Source organism: Rhopilema esculentum, chromosome 14 (assembly GCF_057945365.1).
Source record: "Rhopilema esculentum isolate cy_ngs chromosome 14, ASM5794536v1, whole genome shotgun sequence".
Taxonomy (NCBI): Eukaryota; Metazoa; Cnidaria; class Scyphozoa; order Rhizostomeae; family Rhizostomatidae; genus Rhopilema; species Rhopilema esculentum.
The window spans coordinates 10,625,793-10,638,368 of NC_142828.1; the positions used below are offsets into that span (position 1 = coordinate 10,625,793).

The 12,576-nt window shown below is 35.9% G+C and overlaps 1 protein-coding gene across 1 annotated transcript; it reads left to right on the plus strand.

Annotated features, from left to right (window-relative positions):
• Window positions 1-222: 222 nt before the first annotated feature.
• Window positions 223-12,460, plus strand: LOC135696005 (WD repeat-containing protein 91). The gene is made up of 13 exons (XM_065215262.2): window positions 223-408; window positions 3,848-4,112; window positions 4,518-4,640; window positions 5,239-5,449; window positions 6,147-6,570; window positions 7,205-7,299; window positions 8,353-8,449; window positions 8,863-8,957; window positions 9,120-9,324; window positions 9,703-9,811; window positions 10,524-10,636; window positions 10,905-11,108; window positions 11,588-12,460. The coding sequence occupies exons 1-13, from the start codon at window positions 223-225 to the stop codon at window positions 11,741-11,743; spliced, it is 2,283 nt and encodes a 760-aa protein (XP_065071334.2). The 3' UTR covers window positions 11,744-12,460.
• Window positions 12,461-12,576: the final 116 nt, after the last annotated feature.

The following is a 12,576-nucleotide window of genomic DNA, read 5'->3' on the forward strand; positions in this document are numbered from 1 at the left end:
AAGATTTTATCACCGGAGATGTTGTTGATTAGGCCTAGTGTTTGAGATTACTTGTCAAACAGTCACGTCACCTCGTTTTCACAAGGGTATTCTATTGCTTGTTCACAAAAGAAGTTTCAGATGTCACTATGTTCTTTTCTCTGATTCTCTTGTTGGTTTTAGTTAAGTTTCATGCAGAGATCATTAGCCCCTCGACAATGAATTTTGTACTTTTGGAAACCCATGCTGCTGCTGCAGGTCCCATTTATTATCGGCCTCGTTTCTGTTGGCCCAAAGTCCTTCAAAATGGCGAATATATCACCTTTGATTGACTCGATGCTTAGAGAATATCTCTTGTTTCGTGGATTTACTACGACTTTGAAGTCATTAGAGAATGAAATAAAGTCAGACAAAGATAAAAGCTTCAGGGTAAAGTTTACCGATGCATCGTTTGTGTTTCTTTTAGCTAGCCACCTACTACAATCTTGAGTTTGCTCCCAGCTCAATTGTGATTGGTATCTCTGTTGTTGTTAAAAGGCGTAGGGGGGCGGGTAGAGACTGAACTATCCTTGCATACTGCCGAGCACATTTAAATGGGTTTGGCTTAACCAGTGGTGGATCCAGAACTAACCTTGACTACCACAACTAATAAGGGGGGGGGGGGGGGGCAATGGTGTGTAGCAAGCGGTCATACCCAGTCTGCAAAGCATGGCAGCTGCACGCGCGAGGTGATTTACGGAAGCTAAAAGTGCACCCCAAAAATTAGGTCTTGCATGCGCATGGCAACCTAGGTAGGTCAAATCAGGAATTTTGCGAATGTTCTGCTTGCAATTTTCATTACACTTGAAATCAAACAGAGTTATAGAAGTAATAACAAGTGTGCCTTCTTGCTGTTCTCCTTGGCATAACCTGAAATAATATTCTGATTGGCCTTCCCCTCTTGCATACATGGAATGGAACTTGTTTGCTCATTTGATCAATCACCGCAGATCTCACCATTTCGATCTTTCTCTCTGATATCTTCCATGCAGCAATTCATCCAGTGGGCTGTATCCCATGGGACTATGAAGAATGTTTCATGTTCATCTGACAGCTTGTCCTGTTCATGAATCATCTCCTTCAATGTCTGTATGAACATACAGGCTTGGTATTGAATGTTGGCTTGATGTGCCATTAAATAGAACAATGATGATGATGGAATCCTTAGTTTTGCTAAGGAAGAAACCACTTGTTCAGCTAGATCTTTGGCCACACCCCCCTTCCACTCTATTGTCAGTGAGGTGATAAACTGGAATTGCAATTTTTTTCCCATTTAATATCACAAGAATCATTATTGCATGATTAGTAACATAAATAAAAGTAGACTTATCTGATGTTGTTCCAAAGTGTAATTGCAAGCCAGTTACAGGTAAGGGTAATGATGAGTCAAACCAACAGACTTGAGAGCTCAATCTTTTGCAGCATGAACTGTTAAGCCCTTTAAATGAGAACTGACACGCAAAAATAATTTTGGCTAAAATGGTAGTTTGTGACAAGCAAATTCCGGGATCGAAAAAAATTTTTAAACCACGGTAACCGTTTTTGAAATACAGGTGTTTTAAGTTGAGAAACGACAATTGTTCTGACAACTTGAGACTCGAGGCGAAAATTGTCACAAGTGGGCGATCATCTTTGACGTCACAAGTGACATGTTTCCAGCACGTATTGTGTTTCTCTATAGAAACCTATAAGAAAATGCTAGGGACAAATGTTTATTTTGTGCATGTGAAAGGAGCTAATTTTGCATTTTTGACACATAATTGACTTTTTCAATGGTTTGGGATTCTGAATCAAAGTTTTATTACACTGATTTCAAAACAAATGGAAAGTTTCAGCCGTCTGAGTTTTTGCTACCAACCAGCGCTGCCGCTTGGGCAGACAGTCGTCCCATGGCTCAACAGTGATGATGTTATGAACAAAGAACAGACTGGAAGTACAAACTGATATGGAATTTCTATTAAAAACAATGCTATTGCTACAATCTAAATGAGATCAGATTTCATTTCAGATTGAGGCGTCTTTGTCCAGACTGCTTTGTCTGTATGGCCTAATTCGCTGAAATGACTATGATGCCCTTAACGGAGTGCAAGTTATCCATTATTAATGTAACATTCTATGATTGTTTTTGAATGTTTCAAACGCGTTAACTGTATCGTGATATTAAATAGTGAAGGCGGGTTGAAAATCGACCAGTGCGGATTATATGCTATTTTCACCGGGTGTGAAGGGTTTCGGGAACTGATAAGTTACCTGGCAGTCGAAAAATCTGGAATTAGGAAATAGGCTCTTAGCTCTTAGCACCTAAAGCAGGTTGCAGGATCGCTTTTACCCCCCATGTTGCGATTTTATTTGTAATTATAAAAATAAAAACTGTGAAGAAACGGTATCAGTTTTCAAACAAAGTTGACTCCTTTTTTCACAAGCTTAGAGGTTTTTTCAATGTTTCAAAGCATGCTGGTTTGAAGATATCATGGCATAAAAATAAATTTTATGTGGATATTAGCATCCTAGCAGACATGTAGCTAGGATTTTCTAGCTTTATTTTACTTATAAATGAAATGCCTTAAAATTGTTTTTCTTTTCACCGCAGACTATTTTCAATAAAACACGAAACTTCATTTGTACTTTCACAGTTGTGGTGAAAGCCTTTGCAACAGCATTGTTAACATGTCACTTGTGACGTCAACCGAGAATTTTAACAACTCCTGGTGATAATCTTGTTTCCACTTCAGGAAATTCCCGAGTCCTGGCTGTGACATAATTGACGGATAAAAGTGCAAATATCAGGAAAACGGCGAATCTGAGAAGAAAACTATTTCCAGATTTGAAGTCAACAACAAATTTTGCATCAAATAAGCCAACGTTATTTTGCGTGTCAGTTCTCCTTTAAGGGCATTGTTATGGACATGATAGGGACAATAAGATTGCAGTCAATAGATAGAGGATGCCAAAACTTGCTTTAAGTTATTCTTGAATTGTTTGTTGATTATCACATGCAATAACACTGTTTTGACAGACAATGAAGTCAAACTCAAATAATAAAACAATATCATTCCAAAATTTCATTAAACAAATATTTTTCTTTAGTAACAAGTTTTGAACTTTTCTACTCAAAAGGAACGAATAGGCTCAAAAATTGGGCGTTGTTGGGTATTGTCAAAAATTTGTTCAAGCCCCCATTACTCAAGACTTGAGGGGAGGGCATGACCACTGCTATTTGGCTGGCTATGCCATTGATGGGAGGCCAGGCAAGTATGGAAAGAACTGCTCTTTTAGACGAGATCTCTGGGGGTGTGCACAGAAAAATTGTAGTGTGCAGTGTGCAACAGCAAATGTGCACTTTCTTAAGCTCTTCTAATAGAAATTTCTTATTCATCATTTGCAATTTGATTCATTTATATATTTGATATTTGAGAGCATGTTAGATGCTCTGAGGAGTGGAGTGTCAGACAAAAAATAAATTATAAAATGTTTGCTTTTTTCAAAGCCATTTTCAATGTTATGATTGCTTGTCTCAGCAGTGCAGATTTGTAGAAGGTGCTACCATTGTAATAATTTTAATTAGCTCAACTGTAATGTCCCAATAGCAGAACAATATATATAAGCATTAAGTTCAAGTATAGCTTACAACTGTTGGTTAGATATCTTTTAATTAAGGACAAAGTTCTCCTTGGTGAAGATACAAAATAAAGTTATAAAGCATTTACCAATAAGAAGAGAAGATCTATATTTAAATTCAATCATCCAAATTTTTGTAAATCATGTTGTAATTTTGCTTCTAAAAGCCACCATTTTAGAAAAATAAGTTCACATCTGTTTTCTTTTTCAGGTTGAAAAAGTTGTTGATCAAATCCAGGTGCTCATTGAAAATTATGATTTGGCAGGGTTAAAGGCGTATTGGTCTCATCTTGATCAACGGTTCTTCTCTAAGCTGCCACATGAAGCATATAAAAATATTTGCAAACTAGAAACAAGTGTTCTGCGCCTGTATCTAGTTCGTGCAATTCAAAACGCAAAGCAAGATAAAGTCAATGATTTTTTTGACAAATCTGTTACAGAGCTCCAGAATGTTCCAACATGGAAAGATTGGTTTGGTATGTTGAAGTACTAAGTACTAATTTTTCAAAAATAAGAATGTCACTGATTATTTGTCATTATATAAAGATTTTTTTTTCATTTCCAGCCTGCTGCAAGATTCTATTAGATCTGAAAACAGTTTTAATTAAGTGAGACAACAAATATATATGGGTATAATGAATGGTAATCTTTATTATCTGTAAAAATTGGTTGGACAAAGTTTGTAAAAACATCCATGCACTTTGTTGAAGCAAGTTTGGCTGGTATGGAATATTAGTTAATATCATTTAACAGTTTCATTTTTATATCATTACTTATTTATGTTTGATCATTCTTTGTTATTTGCATTGATTCTGCATTCAATTATAAATTGTATTGTTTTATACAGTTATTTAAAGTAACTGAAAGATATAATTTTCCAGCTCTACCTTTTCTGAAGAGCCCAGAGCAAAATCCAATGTTTAGCATCTACTTCACAAGAGTATGGCAAGAGTCAGTTATGGTTGCTTTGTATAACTGCATAAGCACAGTCTTTAGCAATATGAGTATCCTTTGTTCTACTGCATTTATTTGAAGTTGCTTACCATATTCATAAAGATCTCTATGTGACTGACAAAAGAAGCAGTCATCTTAATTATGAATAACTGAATCTGAATCTACTTGTATATGTGATAATTGTGGTAAAGTATGATTATGTGATTGTCTTTACTGTACCCATTTGCTTTCTTCATACTTGGTCAAGGGTGGATTTATAAAATAGTATCAGATATTGAAATGCAAAACAGGACCCAAAAAATTGTTCACACAGCTATTAAAGGATAGAGGCACTTTGTCCCGTAAGTCAACTGTTCAGAGTTAAAAATAGGTTTTGCAGCTTGTTTAGCCCAACTGTTAAAAGCCAGTGAATTACTTCGGGACATCAAGCACCTTCATTTACAGCATGTTACCTTGCCCAGTTTTAAGATGCGAACAGTATGGTTGTGGTTGATGTGCCTGCCTGTGATTATTTCATCTTTCCCACCCACCCTGTGTACAATTTTTCTTCTATACTTTTTCAAAATGCCGACTCGCTGACTGTGTGCTGAATGTGGTTTTTGCAATTAAACCTAGTCATACGTTGCCATGCTCCTTAACTCTTTGTATATTTACCATCTTTACTGAACTTTGAAAAAGAAAAAAAGAGAATTGAACAGATGAAAGAGGAAAATAAAGACCTTCGAATGCAAATTATGAACCTGCAAGAGGAAATCGTAACACTTCGAAACGAAAAGATAAGTGGGAAAAAGAGTGTTGCTGTGCAGACTGCAAACGCTTCAGTTGGTGAAGAATGCGACTATTTGGTTGTGAATACAAAGTAAGTCTCTGTAATACTTTGCGCTTTTTCAAACTTTCGTAGGTTCTCAAAATCGAGACGCTTTTCAGATTGTGTTCATGTAGAAAAGCATTGTCCCGCTTGCCTTAGATTCATAAAACTCTCTTTGTGAGTGAAGAAAAAACAGCCAGCTTGATTATGGATACATGAGCCGTTTTGTGCTGAATTTGAACCTACGTGTATATGTGATAATTGTGATAAACTATGATCATATGATTTTCTTTCCATTATCCATTTGTTTTCTTCATTTTTGGTCGAGGGCGGATTCATTAATACGAGTATGATAGGAGTATGAAAAGTAAAAGTGCCAGTTTAATCTCAGCTGCTTCTAAGAAACAATTTAATGTAAAGATTTCGCGATATTACCGTTAATTATTACCATTTCTGGATTTCATCTCTCTTTTTGTAGACCTATAATAAATAGATGTTCAAAATTTTGCGAGTTCCTATCTATCTGGTCGTTGTAGAATTTTACTTCGATAGTGCTTCTGAAGTATGTGTTCCCCGACATATAGAACTTTATTTGTAGATGAAAAGCTTCGATATTTTAAACATTGTGAAATATAACTTTCAATTTATTGTTATTGTTAACAACAATTCGGGCATTAGTGTTTAAGATCTTGTCGATTCCTGATCCATTATGGTAAATATTAGAAAATTATATTTCTGTTTTATAAAGAACATTGGCTACCAAAGAGCCAGCATCAGCTCCAACGAAAAAGCATCGGTGGAAACTCAAAGGCATCAAGGATGCCAAAGCGAAGAAGCAACAAGAGGAGCAAGTTCTAATGATAAAGAAGAAACTTTCTTTTGATAAAAAGGAGGAGGGAGAGCTTTCTATCAAAGTGACAAAGGCAGAAGGCGTTTCACAACATCAGTCACCAAGAATCGTCTTAAAGAATAATTTAAGTAAGGAAGGTTCTCGCGAAGGAAGCTCCTTGGTTTTGGAATCGAAGAAAGGTTTTGATACATCACCATTTGCAGTCTCTGCGAGCTATAACCCAAGTAAAGCTAAGACTAAAACATTCGAGGAGGGAATTATACCTGGAAGCTACGACCACTTCAAAGCCGATTCGCAAAAGCCGTTCATTATATTGAGTCAGGTCTGATTTTATATTTTTTTTTGTTAATCAGTCATTGGCTTATCACTCTTGCGTTTTAAACAGAAAAGAAGGTAGTTCATTTGCTGAAATGTGTTTGTAAATTTCTCCAAAGGGACGAATAATTTTTATATTGAATTGATAGCTATGCCTCTAGTTGTGCCAGTTATATACCGCTGCATTCATTTGTGAAAAGTTAATCATAATTTATATATGTAAATGCATATACCCAAGTATTTTTTAAAAGTTATATCATTGGTATCGGATGCAGAAAGTGTAGACCTTTCTGGGAATATAACAAACCATTTTATTTGTGATTTTTTTTTAGTTATTTTTGCTTTCATTTTACCTATTTCTTTTTTTATTTGCACCTTAATCTAAATATGATGGATCTTTACACTGCAATTTCATTATATCATTTTCTGGAGTCGGGGAAATTTGAGACAGGTAAACGCGTACTTTTGCCATATAATACCTGTAATGTCGTCACCTTAAAGCTCAAATTTTATAGTGTTATGTAAACGTGCTTCACCTGAAAGCTATACTGCGATACATATGACAATTAAGCCCAGGGTTGTGCTATTGATTCTCGTATTTATAAAATGTATTTGTGAGATGTATTTCACTAACTTTGCAGGAAGAATATGGTGAACATTTCTCTCCAATTGTGAACTGTCGTTTTGCTGGCGATGGAAGACATGTTGGGAGTATCGATTCAGAAGGAATTATAAAGTAAGTTTTACAATAGTCTTTAAAGGTGTGTTTTTCTTTTTTCGGGTGTACTTTCAAACAGTTTTGCTGTTTTAAGTAATGTTCCGCTGTTAATATCATAAATAGCTATCTTTCTTACAGTGAGCTCTGAAAAGGATCTTACTACGAAATTCAGTTCAGATGAATATCTGAAAATAGGGGTATTTTCTAACATTTACAAAATTAAAGTAAGAACTGAGATAAGTATTACAATTGCCCAAAAATAAAAAACTTTTCGTATCTTGCGAAATACCAATATATCAACCTGAACACGAAATACCAATATATGAACAGTGGCTTTGGAGCGTTCATGCTCTTGAACCTGCACAGTTGATGCTGGGCATTGCTCATAGGTTTTCAATGTTTTTCAATGAGCCTGAATCTTACAATCCACTTACCAATAATTTATACATTCACTTAAACAGAATTTCTCAACAATCTGGAGATTGTAGTATTCGATTCTAATTTTTTTACGACTTTCATAATCGAGTTTCGATTCTAATCTTTTTACGACTTTCATAATAGAGTTGGTCTTTTATCACAGTTTCTTGAGAATTTGCTCCCTTTGATCATTTTCATAAAATTCTTCATAAAGATATCATTCCGTGTACATTGTACCCATAAATTTTGCAGTATGATTTATAGCGATGATATACTTTCTATTAATAAACAGCCTTCAAACCAGCCCATTTAGATTTGCCAAAACAATGCATGCATAGATTTACCTCTAATATTTTGTGCAAGTAAAGAAGATAGACAGGAAGAAGGTTTTCACAACTTTAACTGATTTAAAATAAATTCTTATGACACTGATTACCGTTTTGTGTTGGACAGAGTATTGGCCGGGTTTTAGACTGTTTGTTTTCTGAATCTTTAAGACTGTTTATTCGTTTTTTAGAATTGCTATGTTTAAGCGGTATCAAATTTTTTATAAATACAAATGCATCGACAAGTAAAAACGACGTTTCAAGTATAACTCATACCGTGTCTCATTCGACTAACATTACGTTGTAAATATCGGTTGGTTTTTTTTAGAATCTGGCATTGTCTTCCTGAACCAATAACACAGGCAACTATTGCATCAAAATTTCAGTCCTTGTCTTTTGATTGGGTTCCTAAGCTCGAGGGAAAGGTACTAGCAGATACATTTGTGTATTATATGACTTTGGGCACTGCTTGATAGTAATGTGCCGTGAACCGTTATTACATACAAAAGATATTGGCTCATCTCAATTGCAAGTAGTACTCTTTGCGATTCTGATAGCTAAGTTTTAAGTAACAGCCCTGAGAGCTCAGTTTCTAGGCCATTTTGATAAGAATATAATCTTTTGGAAATATTTAATTAGCCTTGATGGTAAACTGAAAGTTCTACATCGCATTCAACGCTGGTTTTTAAAAAAGGTACTGCTTAGATTTTATAATTTGTTATGAATTTATTGTAGACTCATTTCATGCCCACCTTTTTATCAAACCTTAACAATGGAATGTGCTGTACATGATGCAACGTATCTTATGTGAATAAATGTCTGTTTTATCCATTTTCAGTTTCTTTATGGCAATTTGACTGGCAAGGTGTCACTGTATGATGTTTCTTCAAAGAAAACGTTACTGGATGGCCACGTGGAATCAAAATATCAAAGGTAAGCCGAAGTCTGTTTGTTGACAGAGGTTTACGTTGTTTTTAGGCCCTTTGTACAGTACTGCCTATGCCAGTGTTTTGTGGGATTTGACTGGGGATCTTTCTTAGGTTATTTACCCGTTTATTCTTTTGGTTTGCTGTTAACTGATTCTCTTGTTCTTAGAATCGTTGCATTAGCGTGCAGCCCGAATGGATCCTCGTTTATCTGCAGCGCAGCTTCTGGCGTGCGAAAGAGGTCTGAGTCGCACAATGTCTCTACCAGCAAGCGGTTTGTGCAGTTAAGGCCGATGCACTCGTTGACTGACAGCAACAAGCCGTCTACGGAAGGAGCTATTTTTGACTGGGATATGAAGACCTTCAAAGAGAAAGTAAGTGCTGGAACTGCTGTGTAGACAAACTATACATAGTTGCTAAACCTCAGATCCTTCGAAGAAGATTAAAATTATCTCTTCAACTAACTAAAGCTGTAGTTAATTGAACATAGATAGAACCCCAAACTTTATTCAGTCTTTGCTTGTGATCACTTCCAGCAAATTCCATGAAACTAGATGTATTTGGTAATTTTTTGAAATCACACTGTTTATACCCGGTACTGAAAGTGCAATATGCTTTGTCCTAGACAATGCCGAATCTTGTTTAACAGTGATTAGCAAGCAATGCTTTCTTAAATTGAAAGCAGTCTTCCCTGATAATTTTTCTCTCTCATTTTTCTCTTCTCATTTTCACTATTGTTCGTTGTTATGTAGGCAGAGCTTGCTCTTGATCCTTACCCAGCATGCATACACTGCATGGCTTACAATCACAATGGAACACTGCTTGTCACTGGAGCTGCGGATGGAATGATACGTTTGTTTGGTGCGTAGCCTTCTTCCCTGTTCAATAAGAATCTATTATAGTAATCGTGTACACTGTCTCTAACGTTGCACTTTCTTTGTTGTTTGCTGAAGTAACTTTGTATTTTGTGGGATAGTATTTCAATCTGTTTTAGCCGCAGCAAAAGGCTATATATCACTTTCAAGAAAGGCATTCCTCGACTTGTAAAAACCTTTCATACCTCTTCGCAGACTGCAAATGAGCTTCTGTGTACTCCTAGTTTCCATCTAAATGAAAAGAGCCATCTTTACGTTTAAAGTGTAATTTTTGATAAACCATTATTTATCAAAGCCCATTTTGATAAATAGTGGGCAACCGGCCTACCACTCATAAGATTAAAACAGAGAAGTATGCGATAAGTACAAGGAAATAAGGAAATAGAGTTTCAAAACATCTGCCATCAAGACAAACCCTTGAATCTATCGGCCTTTGAAGCCATTCTGATAATTTCACATCCAGGTGTGCTTATGGCTGGATGTAAGTTACCCGACGTTGTTCTGCTTCCATTGTTTTGGTACTTTATATATCACATCGCTTTTAACAAAATTATTCTTATCGACAGTATTTTCTTTTCTTCAAAGACCCATAAAATGCAGTATGCAATGGTGTGCTTACCTGCCAATCGATTTTTATTTCATTAAATTTTTTTCATTTTCAATTTTTTAGGCATGATAGCCCAATGTTTGTATTCTAGATATGCGAACCTGTGATTGTCTTGTTGGATGGCACGCTCATTCTTCCGATGTTCTTGATGTCCAATTCAGTGTGGACGAAACTTCTTTGTATAGTTTAGGAGCTGATGGGAAGGTAAATTTCGGCGAAAAATTGCAATCTCAACCTGTCCCTCTTTGCTTTGGTCCCTCTTGAATTGAAACCAACAAGCGGTATTTTTGCAATTTAACGCGTTGTATGGTATAAAGTTTAGGAAACTAGAAAAACTACTTGAAGACAGCATCTCATGCATTTGGGCCGCTTTCTCTTTTTTACTTCTTGTTTAGCATTTTCGTATTTGAAAGCTATTCAGTAATTACATGTTAGTGGTGTTAAACGTACTGACACATGTCTCCTGATTTAGCTGTGCTTATGGGATGTACATAAAGTGAGCTTCAAGACAGCCGAGTTTTCACTACACGACAGTAGCACAGGCTTGAATGCATTGTCGGATGATGGTGGCATCAAGCAACGCGCTGAGAGCAGACCAGGAGGTCGCCTCTTTGCATTTGATACAGATGGAAAACATATGATCACGTGCGCTTCTAATGGTGCTCTCGTATTTTCGGTAAGACTCTTCAGATATAGTTTTCATCTTATTTTCTTTGTGATTTATTTAAACTTTTAAACATTTTTGCAGTTTTTGTTTCAATTCACTGGTGTTTTATCTCTTAATAGTCACTCTAGAAATCGTTCAAAAATTTTGTCCAGTTTTTAATATTTTGTATTTTGCTCAGAATAATTATCTACTGACTTAACTCTTAGTTGTTGCTTAACTTTTATTTGTTGCTCAACTTGTCTCATCCTCCAATTCCATCGCTTCTGATCACTAGTCGTCCATCAAATCTTCACAAAGGTTTTCTTGAGGCTTAGGTTTTTTCTTTCATATTTCGATTTCATCCTCCAACAATGGATCATTCACGAATCAATGCTGGTCCCTCCCTCCCTGACCATAAAGGTACGGGACATCTTTGGCTACCCAGAGCAAGACCTCTTTCAGTTATTTATCTATCCTAATCATACAGCGTAATTTGACTTCTTTTTTAGACTGAATCGAAGATATCTCTGGAACAAGTAATGGTCATACCAGGTCAAAAATCCGCAGTGACATCACTGGACTGGAACTCGTCTCCAAACTGCTCGATTTGTGTAACCGGACAGTCGAATGGCGTTGTTCAGATCTCTTCTCTTTTACGGAGGTAATCCGGTCCAGTTCAATCACTCGAACTGCAATCTGCCTAGATATTTGAATAAGCTCGTTCTAGGAAGGTAAACTTGCTCAATGGCCAATAATTTCAATATTGATTTTTTCGAAATACCGTAGTCAGAGGATACATTTCAGTCTAATTTTGTAGCTTAATTTACAAGAACCTAGCAAATTAATGAATTGTGCTCTTAGGCGTGTGTTGTTCAAGAGCTAGCACATGACAAAATCACATCTATGTTTCATATAGAACCGTCTGTTGTGAGATTAATCATAAACTGACATTTTAAGCTCAAAGAGGCTTTTCAATTTGACCTTCAGATAGTTTTTTTCAAGCTTTTTTTCAGTTCAGTTTCAGTTCAGTTCAGCTTTCGGTTCTTCTCCTGCTCCATGTTTTGATAGCATAAAACCCTGCTTTTCATAGGACTGAAATACGCTATAATCAACCCAGTAAGATTCTTTCAGTGTCCTGATTTCACCCCTAGACAAATCGAATTTAGCCACAATTATCCCAATTGCCATTTTATATATAATAAATTAACTATCTATTTCATGAAATAGAATCTTCAGTTAGCAAATTCAGCCGTCTCAGAATGTTCTTTTTGAGATTCCTGGTGTGCATTGTGTAATTAATTGATTTTAGATAATAAATTTTCTAAATGTTGTTCTTTAATTTTATACAGAAAGTGAAAATATGTATAGTTCTTCTGTGATTAAAATCACTCCGAACGTACCGTCTTTCTTGGCTTTTTCTGATGCGTCACATTTTTTCAAGTACTGGTAGATAAAAAATCCATGCGTTGTTCAACTCGTTTGAGAATGTATTCCTCGA